Source organism: Mustelus asterias, chromosome 9 (assembly GCF_964213995.1).
Source record: "Mustelus asterias chromosome 9, sMusAst1.hap1.1, whole genome shotgun sequence".
NCBI classification, from domain to species: domain Eukaryota; kingdom Metazoa; phylum Chordata; class Chondrichthyes; order Carcharhiniformes; family Triakidae; genus Mustelus; species Mustelus asterias.
Window position 1 is genome coordinate 109129885 of NC_135809.1, and position 18656 is coordinate 109148540.

An 18656-nucleotide genomic window follows, 5' to 3' on the forward strand; every position below is an offset into this window, starting at 1 on the left:
GGCAGGTTTCATACTTTGAATTGATTTGTCCAGTGTTAACTTCAACTGGGATTGTAACATGGGGATGTGGACAATGATGGGACATCATGGATTTATTGGCGTCCCTAATTGCCCTTGAGATGGTAGTGTTTCAAAGCACCGACTGCCCTTATTCTTCTAGATGTCAGTGGTTGCGAATTTGGAAGCTCAAAGTACCCTTGAAGAAGCAGTACTTGACCGCATAAACCAAAATATAATTTATTGACGATGTAATGTAGGAGACTGTTCCAGGTAGCAATAGCCTCGTTTTGTCATAGCCCAGCAGATTTATTTCAAGATGACGCCCTTAACAAAGCAATTGGTGCAATAGATGGTGGGGGCAATAAATGTGATGAAATACCTTATGTTCTATTGAAATGCAGGATTTTGACCAAATGATTTGACTGAAACTCAGTATACATTTGATGGAATGATGCAGTCACACAATCATCCTCATATTTGTACCTGATAAAGCTCCTTTTTGAAATACAGAAGTTGATTGCGTTTTCTGATGATAATGGCACTGATGTATCCTAACATTGAAGTACCTTATTTTTACAATAAGATCCAGGAAACAAAATGCTTGTAAACTCCTGGGCAAATTGTATAATAAAACTGAGCAATGTTGCCAATACTAATTGAAACTATTTGTTTGAGGTATATTTAGGGCAGTAAGAGAAACTGACTATCAGTTAATACTCACTGGGAGAAGAAAATATTGCATAATACTTAGGATCCTTAACGTAACACTTTTCTGAGAAATAAGGAAAATCTGTCCATGGATAAAGACAGTAAGAGTTTTAACAACACCAGGTTAAAGTCCAACAGGTTTATTTGGTAGCAAACGCCATTAACTATCGGAGCTAATGTATGTCTGGAAGGAGCCAGTTGCTCGGGGTCTGGAAGGAGCCAGTTGTATAAAAGTTCAGAGCGGCTGTCAATTTGACAGCCAAGAGTGGGTGCCACCCCCCCAACTCCACCCCGAGGTGCCAGGTCCTGCAACAGGTTGCACAGGTGTCGCACGGTCTCCTTTCGGAGGCGGAGATGCTGGCAGCACACGGTGTCCGACATCTGTTCAAATGACATTCGTGCATGGAACTGCTGGGGTCTCCGCTCCCTCCTTCTCCTGCGCCCCCCCCTCCCCCGCCCCCCAACCCTCTGGGTGAATGGCGGCCACCTCCTGCTTCTGGTGGCCGTCTCCCTCTACCCCTGCAAGTGGTAAGGCCTGGACCTCCTGTGCCCGTAATTCTTCCTCCAACTCCTCCTCCTCAGCTCCAGCAGCAACCAAAAGTACGGCAAGATTGATTGGTTGCATCGCAAAAGCTATCCCATCACTCTGAAGCGGGTGGGGGGGGGGGGGTGGCGGGCAGGGGATGGTGGTGATTGGAGAAGGAGAGAAACACATGTAGAGGTTAAGGAACGCTGTTTGCCCCTAGCCCAGCAACAATGGGAATTCCCATTGACAGCAGAAGGACCAGAGAATCCCACCACTCGCAAACAACATGCCATCTCCCGCTGGCAGGAAACAGAGGCCGGAGAATCTCGCCCATTCACTTTATTGTTTTAAGTGAGGGGGGATGTTTTTTCTTTACCTTTAATGTGGCTTTTTCTTTGGATAGATGAAGGGTGTCCTGAACTCTGTGCAGCCGGCTTTGCTGGCTCTGAGTCTCGCCCCACCAGGATGACGGCACCAAACCTGTCCACTCTTTTGTTAGCTGTCAATGTGTGAATATTCCAGGAGAAAACAGGCCAATGGAGCTGGAGAGCTTCATACAGGTTTTCTTACCAGAACTGACACTTTGACAAATTCTGATAAGATTTCCCCCTGTATCTGTGTAATGGTCAAACTCTGATATTAGAGGAACTTCAATCAAAACACATTGCACCAGTTTCCTCGTACTTTCTGTGCTGGCCGTTGTTTCAGAAGACACTTTGAGCAATCATTTGGTATGGCCTTTTCTCAAACTTTGGAATAGGACTCAACAGGGTGGTTGAAGTTTGGATAATCAAATCTCTCTGTATCAAGATGGACAAAGAACATTCTATCATTGTGTCTAATTGAGTGGTTGACAGAAAAATTTTGATTGAAATGTTTCCTTGAGCTAATCCACTGTGGCCTGCTGAGGAAGATTTTTTGATTATTATTATTTGTTCTTTCCAATTGATCCTTCATCCAGTAAGAACTATGCTTTTATTTTAAAATGGCAGAGACTGGCTGCTCTTATGTGTTCATGGGTGGCACGGTGGCACAATGGTTAGCACTGCTGCCTCACAGCGCGGGGGATACCAGGTTCCATTCCGGCCTTAGATGACTGTCTGTGTGGAGCTTACACGTTGTCCCCATGTCTGTGTGTGTTTCCTCCGGGTACTCCAGCTTCCTCCCACAATCCAAAGGTGTGCAGGTTAGGTGGATTAGCCATGGTTAATGCATGGGCTTATGGGCATCGGGCAGAGTGGTGGGCCTGGGAAAGATGCTCTTTCGGAAAGTCGGTGCAGACTCAATGGGTCGAATGGCACTGTAGGAATTTTATGTGTTAACCAGCAATTCATTCTTTACAAGGGAAACAAGTACGTTTTGTAAAATTAATAATAAATTTAGGAAGTGTGCATTTTAATGTATTCCAATGAGAAAACATAGGGAAGAATACATGAATTTTTACAATGGGGCCATTTTATATCAATTTTAGGGATCTCTTGGCCGGTACGGTGGCACAGTGGTTAGCACTGCTGCCTCACAGCGCTAGGGACCTGGGTTCAATTCCCAGCTTGGGTCACTATCTGTGTGGAGTTTGTACGTTCTCCCTGTGACTGCGTGGGTTTCCTCCGGGTGCTCCGTTCTGCCCCCACAGTCTGAAAGACATGCTGGTTAGGTGCATTGACCCGAACAGGCGCTGGACTATGGCGACTTGGGGAATTTCACAGTAAGTTCATTGCAGTGTTAATGTCAGCCTTACTTGTGACAAATAAATAAATTTTAAAACAACTGTTTCACTTGGAAATTACTCTAGTTGTTTGGAAAACCTGTGCTAAGCTGCAGTTTTGAAAACCTTAATGTTGTATCCCACCAGCAGAATATTTAATCATGGCAATCTACAATCTGATGGCAGTCAGAGTTCAGAGACTGATATTTGACTCATTGGGCCCGATTTTACCATCAAGTTATGCCTGTTTTTGGGCGCGAAAACTTGGTAAATTCGGGTGCAAGGCAAGTAGCGAAACGGGCACGACGTAATTTAACTGCATTTAAATTGGGGGGGAGGGGAGGGAGGTGGGTCAGATGGCTCTGTGCGTCAGGTCAGTGGGAGGGGGGAGGGAGGTGCGTCAGATGGCTCTGCGCCAGATCGGTGGGGGGATGAGGAGGCAAGGGGATGGGCAGGAAGGCAGGGGGGCTCAGCTGCCACTCTGCGTGTGATTGGTGGGGGGGGAAGGGGGGTCCGCTGCCACACTGCGTGTGATCAGTGGGGGGGAGGGGGGGGGGAGGGGGCCAGGGACCGTGATTGGTAGTGGGTAGCTTTTCAGGGGGACTTTAGGGAAACTTCCAGACACTCAATTTCAGCATCTTGAGCTACTTAGAGCAGCCTATATTCACTTCCAGCTGTGCACTGGCTCTGGACAGTAGAGAGCTGTGCTCTTCGTTACACAAGCAGTTGACCCTTCTTTTTCATCAAAACCAATGCCAATCTTTAAACACAGTTTTTCGGACATGGCTTTTCAAAGCCAAAACCACCATTTTTTTGCACAATCCACTCGGGTCAAGAGGTTTCCAGCTTTGTTAGAACTGCTTAATTATCTTTTTTTGTAAAAGAATGTTCTTTCCAGGAATAGCAATCAGAGTGCTTGCATTAACCCTTGCAGTGACAGTATCTTTTAAAACACAAATCCTTTCAGAATATTCTTAGTCCTTGTAGTTGTTTTGTGATTGAAATGTTCATGACAATACTAATTTCCACCTCATTGGCAAATGTCTCAGTGAAAGGTGGCTCATTCCCAATGCAGGTTAATATTCAGTGAAATGATTGGAAAGTGTTGTCACTTGAAATTGGGTGTGGCTGAAAAGAGAGACATACTGCTGAAGTTTTTCATCTTGCACTCATTAGGGCAAGCTCAAGAATGCCAAATTGCAAACAACCACAACAACTTATGCTACAGGAGAAAAGGGTGCTGATCGATGGCAAGTAAACAATGACTGGCGGAGGTGTTGGGCTAGGGCCACGGTTCAATGAATTTACCTGATGGTCTCCCCATGTAGCATTGGGTACTTCAGAAATCAGCAAAGTGCTTGTGGAGGTGGGAAATGACTCATAATTGGACATTTAAGTGGCCACTTCATTGACAGCACACCAGCATGATGGGCCTGGGTTGGCCGTGCCAGCGAGTGACTTGTCCATGCAGGAGAATGATGATGACTTGCTGTGAGGCACACTGTGATGCAGCCCCAGTGCTACTGAAGTCTGACTCCTGCCTGTCCTTTGACTGCACACAGACACCCGAGCCCATGTCCGAGAAAGGGGCGGAGGCCTTGGCAGGCAGCAGCGTAGAGTTCATGCAGTGTGCAGAGCTGTGTTAACACCTGCTGAGCTCCCTTGATCAGGGCAACCGCTGCTAGGTGCTTGTAACTATTGGTGGGGCCTGGAACGGAATGTCCATGGTAAACCACAGAGCCTTCCCAGCTGAAAGGTGGCAGGGTGGAGGGTGCAATGTTAGTAACATTAGGAGGATTTGACCTTGAATTCTAGAATCCCCCAGGGGTCTTTCAGCGGGCAGAAAGAATGCTGACCACATGACCTCGGCCCAGCGGTGACACACAACCAAAGGATCCCCGGCCCAGTCCAAGCACCCCCCCCCCCCCCCCCCAAAGCCCCTGCACCCATCAGGGCGTTCCCACCACACCACACCATGGCATGGCAGCACCTGCCCTCTTGCCCCCGTGAGGTATGGGACATCAGCTGTTCTCTGAGGTTGATTTTAACACATCCTTCTTAACGAATCCTGGTTTCCCCTCCACGCTTCCCTCCAGATGTTTAATATGGAACAATGTGGTCTAAACATCGGTGAAAGTGGGCGATACTGAGAAACCTCTGCAGTGGGGTCTGGGGGAATGTGTTGTGAGAGCCGATTTTAAAATAGGACGTCGTATAGAAATGTAATGAGCTAAGCAATCACTTTGGTCCAGAATGAGCAAGAATACTCCCTGATATTTAACGTCAAGGAGAAAAACTAAATCCGTCAGTGTGCAGCGATTCCGCCGGGTCATTTTGAAAACACACCTAAATCAATCCAAGGATCGCAACTGGGCGTGAACAGTGAAACGAAAGTGAAAAGAATAAGCAGCATCCAAATAGTTTTGGAAATGAACTTCAAGAATCTATTCCCGGAATAAAAAGTTCGTCTTTTCTAGTTGAAAGATGAGGATCTTATTTTTAAGTGTTGTCGCCATTGCCTTCATTTCACCAGCGGGTAAGATATCAAAGTCCTGTTTCGTGCCCACTGGAAACTCGAAATTAACACCAACTTGCGGATCACTAATTCCGCCTTCTGCCTCATCTTCCTGGCAGAAAACTTTTCAACTCCCTGCCGTTTTGCATGCTTTTAACGATGAATTGTCGAAACGTTTTCAGTTAACTGTACTTGTGATCCTAATTTTTATTTGATTTCTCCCCATACCACAGGGCTATGTAGCATTATGATTCTCAAGTGTTTCGTTTTCTCCTTAACTCTATGTATATGCGCTTGTGTAATAAGTTTAAAAATCCAATCTTTCGGAGAGGCCGGGAGACTACAGATTTTCAGAGGTATCACAGAATACTATAGTGCAGAAGAGGCCCTTCGGCCCATCAAGTCTACACCGATGCATGAAATGCCCCAAATTGCCCACCTATTCCCACTTGCCAGCACGTGGCCCATAGCCTTGAATGTTATGGCGTGCCAAGTACTTGTCCAGATACTTCACCACCTCCACCACCTCCCAGGCAGTGCATTCCAGGCCATCACCCCCTCTGAGTAAAACAGTTTTTCCTCAAATCCCCCCTAAACCTCCCACCCTTCACTTTTAACTTGTGTCCCCTCGTAACTGACCCTTCAACTAAGGGGAACAGCTGCATATCATTGACATGTCGGTGTTTGCAGCTCCAAAAAGGATTTTTTTTTGCTTTCATTTTCTTTGTCCACTGAATATTTTTTTAACTTGCTATTTTACAAACTGAAGGCACATTTGTAAAGGTTCGAACACCCAGATCTCACTGCACGTTTCCCCCTCTCAATCTATTCAGATAATAATCTGCCTTCCTGTTCTTGCTACCAATGTGGATAGCCTCACATTTTTGCAGAGGCAGTGGCATAGTGGTATTGTTGCTGGACTGGTAATCCAGAGACCCAGGGTAATGCTCTGGGAACCCGGGTTCGAATCCCACCATGGCAGATGGAGAAACTTGAACTCAATAAAAATCTGGAATTAAAAGTTTAAGGATGACCATGAAACCTTTGTCAATTGTCGTAAAAATCCATCTGGTTCACTAATATCCTTTAGGGAAGGAAATCTGCCGTCGTTACCTGGTCTGGCTTACATGTGACTCCAGACCCACAGCAAGGGCAATAAATCCTGGCACAGCTAGTGATGCCTATATCCCATAAATGAATTTTTAAAAATCCACATTATACTACATCTGCCATGCATTAGCCCACTCACTCAACTTGTCCAAATCACACTGAAGTATTTCTGCATCCTCCTCACAGCTCACCCTCCCACCCAATTCTGCGTCACCTGCAACTTTGGAGATATTACATTTAGTTACCTCATCTAAATCATTAATATACATTGTGAATAGCTGGGATCCTACCACTGATCTCTGTGGTACCCCATCAGTCACTGCCTGCCGCTTGGAAAAATACTTATTTATTCCAACACTTTGTTTCCAGTTTTCCCACCAGTTTTCTTTCCATGTCAATACACTACCCCCAATCCTACATTCTTTAATTTTACAAGTTGATCTCTTATGTGGGACCTTGTTGAAAGCCTTCTGAAAGTCCAAATAAATAACATATACTGCTTCCCCTCATCAACTCTACTAGTTACTTTCTCAAAGAATTCCAGTAGATTTGTCAAGCATGGTTTCCCTTTCGTAAATCCATGCTGGCTCTGTCCGATCCTGCCACTGTTTTCCAAGTGCTCTGCTATTAAATATTTTATAATGCACTCTAGCATTTTCCTCACCTCCAATGTTAGGCTGACTGGTCTATAATTCCCTGCTTTCTCTCTATCCCCCTGTTTAAATAGTTGGACTACATTAGCTATCTTCCAATCCACAGGAACTGATCGAGAGTCTATTGAACCTTAACGATGGCCACCAATTCATCCATTATTTCCAGGGCCACTTCCTTAAGTACTCTGAGATGCAGATTATCAGGCCCTGGGGATTTATTGGTCTTCAATCCTATCAATTTCCCCAAAAGCATTTCCCTACTAATACTTATTTCCTTCAGTTCCTCCTTCTCAATAAACCCTGTGTTCCCCAATATTTCTGGTATATTATTCGTCCCCCTTTGTGAAGACCAAACCAAAGTTTGTATTTAGTTGGTCAGCCATTTCTTTGTTCTCTATTATAAATTGCCCCGTTTCTCACATATCAACAGAGGCTTTTACAGTCAGTTTTTATGTACCCTGCAAGTTTGCTTTTGTACTCTATTTTCCCCTTCTTAATCAATCCCTTTGTCTTTCTTTGCTGACTTCTAAACTGCTCCAAATCCTCAGGTCTGCAATTTTTTCTGGCCAATTTGTATGCCTCTTACTTGGATCTTGTAATATCTCTAATTTCTTTTGTAATCCATGGTTTGGCCACCTTTCCCATTTTAGTTTTGCACCAGACAGGAATGAACAATTGTTGCAGTTCACCCGTGCGCTCTTTGAATGTTTGCCATTGTCTATCCACCATCATCCCTTCAAGCAACATCGCCCAATCCATCATAGCCAACTCATGCCTCATGCCATCATAGTTCCCTTTACTTAGATTCAGGACTCCAGTCTCAGAGTCAACTTCGTCACTCTCCATCTTGATGAAGAATTCTATCATATTTTGGGCGCTCATGCCCAAGGAGCCTGGCACAACTAGATTGCCAATTATTTATTTCTCATTACACAATACCCAGTCTAGGATGGCCTGGCCTGTTCTCTAGTTGGTTCTTTAACATATTGGTCTAGAAAAGCATCCTGTATACACTCCAGGAATTCCTCCTCTATGGTATCGTTACTCATTTGATTTGCCCAATCTATATGCAGATTAAAGTCACCCATATTAACAGATGTACCTTTATTGCATGCATCTCTAATTGTTTAATTCTATCCCCAACATCACCACTACAGTTGTGGGGGGGGGGGGGAGTCTACATACAACCCCCAATAACTTTTTTGTCCCTTGGCAAGTTGACACACAATAAGTTATTAAGCAAGACAAAGACCCGTAGAGTTTAGGATAACATGTTGGCATGGATATAGAATTAAGTAACAGCCAGGAAGCAATGAGTAAAGATATTTTCAAGTTGGCAGGCAGTGGCAAGTCGGGTGCCACAAGGATCAGTGCTGGAGCCTCAGATATTTACTATCAATGTTAATCACTCAGACAGAATAATATAGAACATAGAACATAAAAAAACTACAGCACAAACAGGCCCTTCGGCCCACAAGTTGTGCCGAACATGTCCCTACCTACTAGGCTTACCTATAACCCTCTATCTTACTAACTTCCATGAACTTATCCAAAAGTCTCTTAAAAGACCCTATCGAATCTGCCTCCACCGCCACTACCGGCAGCCGATTCCACGCACCCACCACCCTCTGAGTGAAAAATTTACCCCTAACATCTCCTCTGTACCTACTCCCCAGCACCCTAAACCTGTGACCTCTTGTGGCAACCATTTCAGCCCTGGGTAAAAACCTCTGAGAATCCACTCTATCAATACCTCTCAACATCTTATACACCTCTATCAGGTCACCTCTCATCCTTCGCTTCTCCAAGGAGAAAAGACCTAGCTCTATCCTCATAAGACATGCCACCTAATCCAGGCAACATCCTTGTAAATCTCCTCTGAACCCTTTCTATGGCTTCCACATCCTTTCTGTAATGAGGCGACCAGAACTGGGCACAGTATTCCAGGTGGGGTCTGACCAGGGTCCTATACAGCTGCAGCATTATCTCCCGATTTCTAAACTCAATTCCTCTATTGATGAAGGCCAGTATTCCATACGCCTTCTTAACCACAGCCTCTACCTGCGACGCTACTTTGAGCGTCCTATGAACCCGGACCCCAAGATCCTTCTGATCTTCCACACTGCCAAGCGTCTTACCCTTAATATTATATTCTTTCATCCTATTCGGGGACTCGACAGTAAGGGGGTCGGACCGGCATTTTTGCGGAGGCAGGCGGGAGTCTCGGATGGTGGTCTGCCTTCCAGGGGCCGGGATCCAGGATGTCGCTGGTCGAGTCCCAGAAATCCTGAGGTGGGAGGGAGAGGAGCCAGAGGTAGCGGTACATATTGGTACCACTGATGTGGGAAGGAAGGGGGAAGGGGTCATGAAAAGAGAGTATAGGGAATTAGGGAGACAGCTGAGAAGGAGGAAAGCAAAGGTAGTAATCTCAGGATTGCTGCCTGTGCCACGGGAAGGTGAGGGCAGGAATGGAGTGAGGTGGAGGATGAATGTGTGGCTGAGGGACTGGTGCATGGGGCAGGGATTCAGGTTCAAAGAACAAAGAACAAAGAACAGTACAGCACAGGAAACAGGCCCTTCGGCCCTCCAAGCCTGTGCCGCTCCTTGGTCCAACTAGACCAATCGTTTGTATCCCTCCATTCCCAGGCTGCTCATGTGACTATCCAGGTAAGTCTTAAACGATGTCAGCATGCCTGCCTCCACCACCCTACTTGGCAGCGCATTCCAGGCCCCCACCACCCTCTGTGTAAAAAACGTCCCTCTGATGTCTGAGTTATACTTCGCCCCTCTCAGCTTGAGCCCGTGACCCCTCGTGATCGTCACCTCCGACCTGGGAAAAAGCTTCCCACTGTTCACCCTATCTATACCCTTCATAATCTTGTATACCTTTATTAGATCTCCCCTCATTCTCTGTCTTTCCAAGGAGAACAACCCCAGTCTACCCAATCTCTCCTCATAGCTAAGACCCTCCATACCAGGCAACATCCTTCTCTGCACTCTCTCCAATGCCTCCACGTCCTTCTGGTAGTGTGGCGACCAGAACTGGACGCAGTACTCCAAATGTGGCCTAACCAGCGTTCTATACAGCTGCATCATCAGACTCCAGCTTTTATACTCTATACCCCGTCCTATAAAGGCAAGCATACCATATGCCTTCTTCACCACCTTCTCCACCTGTGTTGCCACCTTCAAGGATTTGTGGACTTGCACACCTAGGTCCCTCTGTGTTTCTATACTCCTGATGACTCTGCCATTTATTGTATAACTCCTCCCTACATTATTTCTTCCAAAATGCATCACTTCGCATTTATCCGGATTAAATTCCATCTGCCACCTCTCCGCCCAATTTTCCAGCCTATCTATATCCTGCTGTATTGCCCGACAATGCTCTTCGCTATCCGCAATTCCAGCCATCTTCGTGTCATCCGCAAACTTGCTGATTACACCAGTTACACCTTCTTCCAAATCATTTATATATATCACAAATAGCAGAGGTCCCAGTACAGAGCCCTGCGGAACACCACTGGTCACAGACCTCCAGCCGGAAAAAGACCCTTCGACCACTACCCTCTGTCTCCTATGGCCAAGCCAGTTCTCCACCTATCGAGCCACTTGTCCTTGTATCCCATGAGCCTTAACCTTCTTAACCAACCTGCCATGTGGGACTTTGTCAAATGCCTTACTGAAATCCATATAGACGACATCCACGGCCCTTCCTTCATCAACCGTTTTTGTCACTTCCTCAAAAACTCCACCAAATTTGTAAGGCACGACCTCCCTCTTACAAAACCATGCTGTCTGTCACTAATGAGATTGTTCCGTTCTAAATGCACATACATCCTGTCTCTAAGAATCCTCTCCAACAACTTCCCTACCACGGACGTCAAGCTCACCGGCCTATAATTTCCTGGGTTATCCCTGCTACCCTTCTTAAACAACGGGACCACATTCGCTATCCTCCAATCCTCAGGGACCTCACCCGTGTCCAAAGAAGCGACAAAGATTTCCGTCAGAGGCCCAGCAATTTCACCTCTCGTCTCCCTGAGCAGTCGAGGATAGATGCCATCAGGCCCTGGGGCTTTGTCAGTTTTAATGTTCCCTAAAAAACCTAACACTTCCTCTCTTGTAATGGAGATTTTCTCTAACGGGTCAACACCTCCCTCCGAGACACTCCCGGTTAACACGCCCCTCTCCTTCGTGAATACCGATGCAAAGTATTCATTTAGGATCTCCCCTATTCCCTTGGGTTCTAAGCATAATTCCCCTCCTTTGTCCCTGAGAGGTCCGATTTTCTCCCTGACAACTCTTTTGTTCCTAACGTATGAATAGAATGCCTTAGGATTCTCCTTAATCCTGCCTGCCAAGAACATCTCGTGACCTCTTTTTGCCCTTCTAACTCCCCGTTTGAGATCTTTCCTACTCTCTCTGTATTCCTCCAGAGCTCCATCTGTGTTTAGTTGCCTGGACTTAACGTACGCCTCCCTTTTCATTTTAATCAGATCCTCAATTTCCCTGGTTATCCACTGCTCTCGAATCCTACCTTTCCTATCTTTCCTTTTTACAGGCACATGCTTATCCTGCAGCCTTATCAATAGTTCCTTAAAAGACTCCCACATGCCAGACGCGGACTTACCCTCGAACATCCTCTCCCAATCAACATCCACCAATTCCTGCCTAATCCGGCTATAGTCAGCCTTCCCCCAATTTAGCACCCTGCCCGTAGGACAGCACTCATCCTTGTCCATTACTATCCTAAAGTTAACAGAGTTGTGGTCACTATTTGCCACATGTTCCCCTACCGAAACTTTGACGACCTGGCCGGGCTCATTTCCCAGAACTAGGTCCAGTATAGCCCCCTCTCTAGTCGGGCTATCTACATACTGTTCCAAAGAACCTTCCAGTACGCATTTTACAAATTCCTCCCCGTCCGGCCCCCCAGCTCTAAGCACTTTCCAGTCTGTGCCAGGGAAATTAAAGTCCCCCACTACAACAACCCTATGTTTTCTGCACCTATCCAGAATCTCCTGACCATTGGGAACTCTTTAGGGGCAGGTCTGACCTGTACACAAAAAACGGGTGGCACTTGAATCCCAGGGGGACCAATATCCTGACGGGAAGGTTGGCTAAGGCTACTGGGGAGAGTTTAAACTAGATAGGTTGGGGGGAGGGGATCGAGACGAGGTGACTGGGAGCGAGGAAGTTAGCTCGCAAACAGAGACGGGTTATAGACAGTGCAAGAGGGAGGATGGACGGGGGATAGAGAAGGGGAGAGCTCAGACCAAAGGACTGAGATGTGTTTACTTTAATGCCAGGAGTATAGTGAATAAAGGGGATGAGCTCAGAGCGTGGATCGATGCATGGAAGTGTGATGTGGTGGCCATTATGGAGACTTGGATGTCTCAGGGACTGGACTGGATACTCCAGGTGCCGGGATTCAGATGTTTCAGGAAGGACAGGGAGGGAGGCAAGAGAGAGGGTGGAGTGGCACTGCTGATCAGGGATAGTGTCACAGCTGTAGAGAAGGTGTATGCTGTGGAGGGATTGTCCACAGAGTCTCTGTGGGTGGAAGTTCGGAGTGTGAAGGGGTCGATCGCTTTGCTGGGAGTTTTCTATAGGCTGCCCAATAGTAACAGGGAGGTGGAGGATTGCGGATGTGGTTCCTATTTTCAAGAAGGGAAATAGGGATAGCCCAAGAAATTACCGACCGGTGACTCTAACCTCAGTGGTTGGTAAGCTGATGGAGAAGATCCTGAGGGACAAGATTTATGAGCATTTAGAGAGGTTTAGTATGCTCACGAATACTCAGCATGGCTTTGTCAAAGGCAGATCTTGCCTTTCGAGCCTGGTGGAGTTCTTCGAAAATGTGACTAAACACATTGACGAAGGGAAAGCGGTAGATGTGGTTTATATGGATTTTAGCAAGGTGTTCGATAAGGGCCCCATGCATGGCTTCTAGAAAAAGTGAGAGGGCATGGGATCCAAGGGGCTGCTGCCCTGTGGATCCAGAACTGGCTTGCCCAAAGGAGGCAGAGAGTGGGTATAGATGGGTCTTTTCCTAAATGGAGGTCGGTCACCAGTGGTGTGCCCCAGGGATCTGTTCTGGGACCCTTGCTGTTTGTCATTTTCATAAATGACCTGGATGAGGAAGTGGAGGGATGGGTTGGTAAGTTTGCCGATGACACGAAGGTTGGTGGGGTTGTGGATAGTTTGGAGGGATGTCAGAAGTTACAGAGGGACATAGATAGGATGCAAGACTGGGCGGAGAAGTGGCAGATGGGCTTCAACCCAGATAAATGCGTAGTGGTCCATTTTGGCAGGTCAAATGGGATGAAGGAGTACAATATAAAGGGAAAGACTCTGAGTACTGTAGAGGATCAGAAGGACCTTGGGGTCCGGGTCCATAGGACTCTAAAATCGGCCCCGCAGGTGGAGGAGGTGGTTAAGAAGGCGTATGGTGTGCTGGCCTTTATCTATCGAGGGATTGAATTTAGGAGTCCGGGGATAATGATGCAATTATATAAGACCCTCATCAGACCCCACTTGGAGTACTGTGCTCAGTTCTGGTCGCCTCATTACAGGAAGGATGTGGAAAAGATTGAAAGGGTGCAAAGGAGATTTACAAGGATGTTGCCTGGATTGAGTGGCATTCCTGATGAGGATAGGCTGAGGGAGCTCGGTCTTTTCTCCTTGGAGAGACGTAGGATGAGAGGAGACCTAATAGAGGTATATAAGATGTCGAGAGGCATAGATCGGGTGGACTCTCAGAGGCTTTTTCCCAGGGTGGAAATGGCTGCTGCAAGAGGACACAGGTTTAAGGTGCTGGGTGGTAGGTAGAGGGGAAATGTTAAGGGGAAGTTTTTCACACAGAGGGTGGTGGGCGAGTGGAATCAGCTGCCATCAGTGGTGGTGGAGGCAAACTGAATAGGGTCTTTTAAGAGACTCCTGGATGAGTACATGGGACTTAATAGGATGGAGGGTTATAGGTAGGCCTAGAAGGTAGGGATATGTTCGGCACAACTTGTGGGGCCGAAGGGCCTGTTTTGTGCTGTAGTTTTTCTATGTTTCTATGTTTCTATTCGACCTGCCAAAATGAACCACCACACACTTATCTGGGTTGAAGTCCATCTGCCACTTCTCCGCCCAGTCTTGCATCTTATCTATGCCTTGTTGCAACTGCTGACATCCCCCTACACTATCCACAACACCACCAACTTTTGTGTCATCAGCAAACTTGCCAACCCATCCTTCCACTTCCTCATCCAGGTTATTTATAAAAATCACAAAATTTATAAAAATTATAAATCACAAAATTTATAAAAATCACAAAGAGCAAGGGTCCCAGAACAGATCCCTGGGGCACTCCACTGGTGACCGACCTCCATGCTGAAAAAGACCCATCTACAACCCAACTTTTCTGAAGATACAAATGTATATGGAAATATCAACTATGAGGAGAACACAAAGAGACTGCAAAGAGATGTAGAAATGCTAAGTGAGTGGGCAATAAGAGGCCAGATAGAGTATAATATGAGGAATTGTGAGGTTATTCATTTGGTAGTAAAAATAGAAAAGCAGACTATTATTAAAAGGGGTGAAACCTGTAAATTTCGATGTTCAGAGGAACTTGTTTGTCTCTTACATGGAATACTGAAAGCTAGCACGCAGGTACATAAAGCAATTAGGAAGGCAAGTGGCATGTTGAACTTTATTGAAAGGGGATGCAATAGATCATCTCTCATTCTTCTAAACTCCCAATTACATAAACACAATTTACCAAGCCTTGCCTCACAGGAAAGCCCTTTTATCCCAGGGAAAGATCAAATGAACCTTCACTCTCTACCTCCAATGCAAGTATAAACTTCCTTATTACTTTGTGACAGAGACTGATGACCTATATGGTGAGTGGGTTGCCTCGCCAATTCGTAATTTCTGTCTTAGGTTTATCTGCCATTAAATGTAATTTATAATTCATAATTGACCACAATTATCCTGTTAGAAACATAGAAAATGGAGCAGGATTAGGCCATTCGGCACATCAAACCTGCTCTAATATTCAATATGATCATGGCTGATCCTCTAGTTCAACACCATACACGCACTTTCTCCCTATGCCCCTTGAGGCCTTTAGAGTCTAGAAATCTATATACTTCTTTCTTAAATATATTCAGTGAGTGACTTGGCCTCCACAGGCTTTTATGATAGAGAATTCCACCACCCTCAGAATGAAGAAGTTTCTCCTGATGTTAATCCTGTGTTAATTCATAGTTAACTGGTGTTAGTTTTGGGATTGAGTATATAGAAAGTCACCTAAGTTAGTATTTAGTGTTTGCTTTGCTTGACTCTTGTATAGTAATTTTTGTCGGTTGCACACTGTGGAATCCTGTGGAAAATACCTGGAATTTTGGATTTCTTCTTGAAAACAAGTTACTGGCGTCTCGGCCAAGATCCTGACAATAACTGAATATTAAGGTACTTTTATGTCAATTACTGTTTTAAAATATTAAATTACTTTAAAGGATCTTTAGAATTGGAGATATTTCCCTCACCACTGGAAATTTCAGCAAATGAAGATGCACTTCTAATGTGCAAATTTGATAAACCAGAATACGACCTCACACACACAGCTGTTCGATGGGCTTTTGGATCACAGACAAACCAGAGAGATATGTATGTATTTGATGGAGGAGATCATTACCCAAAGAGAAATGGAGCAAAGATGTTCGATGACGCTTTACGGAAAGGAAATGCTTCACTTTACCTTCCAAATGTACAACTGGATGAAGCAGGAGTATATACCTGCATAGTCATTGTTACTCCTCAAAAAGAACAAAAGAGTTCAGTGATGCAAGTATCTGGTGAGAGAGACTAAATCATTTTCTGATATGATAAATAGCTGCTTCACTCCCAGTACCGGGCATGTACTGCTCTAAGTAATAATATTTGTTTGCAATCTACAAAAGGTAATAACGTATTTCAAACATTAAACTTCTAGTGGGTGGGCGGCATGGTGGCAGAGTGGTTAGCACTGCTGCCTGACAGTGTCAGGGACCCGGGTTCAATTCCGGTCTTGGGTGACTGTGCTGTGTTAGCACATTCTCCCCATATCTGCATGGGTTTCTTTTGGGTGCTCCAGTTTCCTCCTACACTCCAAAGATGTGCTGCTTAGATGGATTGGTCACGGTAAATTGCCCCCTTAGTGTCCAAAGATGTGCAGATTGGGTGGGTTAGCCATGGTAGATGTGTGGGGTTATGGGGATGGCACTGCAGGGACGAGGGGGTTGGCTTGGGTAACATGCTCTTGCAGAGAGTTGCTGCAGACTCGATGGGCTGACTGGCCTCCTTCTGCTCTGTAGGAATTCTATGGTTCTAGTTCGCTTGGTGAATCTGAATTCACCAGATAGTGACACAATCACAAAGACTGCAGTTTTTACCTTGTTACATTGGGTGGGGCAGCAGTACTAAGGGTACAAAAGTCAGTGTGAAGCTTGCACAGGACATCAAACAGAACTTTTTCGATTAAACAAATGCTCAGGAGCAGTTTGACTCTTGAAAACTTATAATGGTGATATTGGGGGCGATCTTACCAGAATTTGGCAAATTCACCGTTCTGGTGGGAACACTGGTGGAAAATCCTCCAGCTTCACTGGTCTGTTTTATTTTCAGAGCTTGTCACTTTAACACTTAAAAAGCAGAGTGGGCGGGGTTTGTGCCGTTGCTCTGGTGGGCGGGGACTCATAGAGCTGGGAACCGTCTCCACAGCGACCACGTGCCCTGATCACAAATAAGAATAAATTCCCATTGTCACCACAGAGGTATCTGGGGTCTCCCCCTCCCCCCACCACCACAAAGGTATGTGGGGCCTTTATGGGCACAGTGGTTAGTTCTGCTGCCTCACAGTGCCAAGGATCCGGGTTCGATTCCCGGCTTGAGTGGCTGTCTGTGTGGAGTTTGCACAATCTCCCCGTGACTGCGTGGGTTTCCTCCGGGTCCTCCGGTTTCCTCCCACGGTCGAAAGATGTGCAGGTTAGGTGGATCGGCCATGCTAAATTGCTTCTTAGTGTCAGGGGTACTAGCTTGAGTAAATGCATGGGGTTGTGGGGATAGGGCCTGGGTGGGATTGTGGTCGGTGCAGACTCGATGGGCTGAATGGCTTCTTTCTGCACTGTAGGGATTCTATGATTCTATGAGCCCGATGAGGGGCGGGGAAAATCGGAGAATTCCATCTTGCTAACGGGATTAGCGATTTCCAGTTTACTCTGGATTTTTAAATCTCTTTGGTGATCTCGTGCACGGAGAGGGTGGGCTCATGATCCCGCCCACAGTAAATAAAAATAAGGAAATGGGGGAAATGGTGAGTAATGACTTTGTAGTAGAAAGGAACAACAATAGCTTGTCAGACATCCCAAGGAAATACTAGGAAGTAAAGAACTGAATCAGTGTGGTAGCTTTTCAGATACAGCAGCTGGAATGCCGAATTCAGGTTTCTCAAAATAAGAAGCTGCAACATCTAGTTTGATCTGTGATGACGTATGAACAGCTTACATATCCTGTTCTCTTTCACACAGCCCAGCCAAAAGTCAGCATGTACCAACAAGAAATTACAACTGCAGATGGTACAGGGCACTTCTTGGTATGTGATGTGAAGGAATTTTATCCTAAACAGGTCAATATCAGTTGGTTAATGTTATCAGATGGAAAAATTGAATATATTTCAAAAAATCAGTCCATCGAAGATTTAATTACGAACAGTGATGGAACATTTAGTGTTTCCAGTAAAATAAGAATTGAACCAACGTTGGATGATCGCACTAACTATAGATGTGTGGTGAAGCATAAAACCTTTCTTGGCAATTTTACACTGGACTCTGACCAAGATGAAGGTAAGATTTGTTTAGAGAAGATTACAAGTTTTTCTTATAATATATTTCTTTACAATAATGAAACTCCCAATTAGATTTCTCTTACATAACATCCATAGTTACAAAATATCTGCTTTTGGTATAGGCATTTAAAAAAAAAATAGGACTCATAGAATCCCTACAGTGCAGAAGGAGACCTTTCAGCCCTTCAAGTCTACACCGACTCTCCAACACAGCATCTTACCCAGACCCTATCCCCGTAACCCCACATATTTACCCCACTAATCCACCTAACCTGCACATCTTAGGACACTAAGGGGCAATTTAGCATGGCCAATCCACCTAACCTGTACATCTTTGGACGGAAACTGGATCACCCAGAGGAAACTCATGGAGACACAGGGAGAATGTGCAAACTCCACACAGACAGTTACCCAAGACCGGAATTGAACATGGATCCCTGGCACTGTGAAGCAGCAGTACTAACCATTGTGCCATCGTGCCGCCCTGGTGAGGATCACGCAGCCAGCTGGAGGTGCAGGGCCCAAACACGTAGGTAATGCTGGGACTCTTAAGATCA

General features: G+C 45.7%; 1 protein-coding gene across 1 annotated transcript in view; it reads left to right on the forward strand.

Moving 5' to 3' along the window:
- Positions 1 to 14597: 14597 nt before the first annotated feature.
- LOC144499029 (uncharacterized) overlaps positions 14598 to 18656 on the forward strand; it is a 55202-nt gene continuing 51143 nt past the window's right edge. The window contains exons 1-3 of the mRNA XM_078221083.1: positions 14598 to 14709; positions 15734 to 16072; positions 17783 to 18097. Of these exons, the coding sequence (XP_078077209.1) occupies positions 14598 to 14709; positions 15734 to 16072; positions 17783 to 18097 (766 nt within the window). The remainder of the gene's footprint in view (positions 14710 to 15733; positions 16073 to 17782; positions 18098 to 18656) is intronic.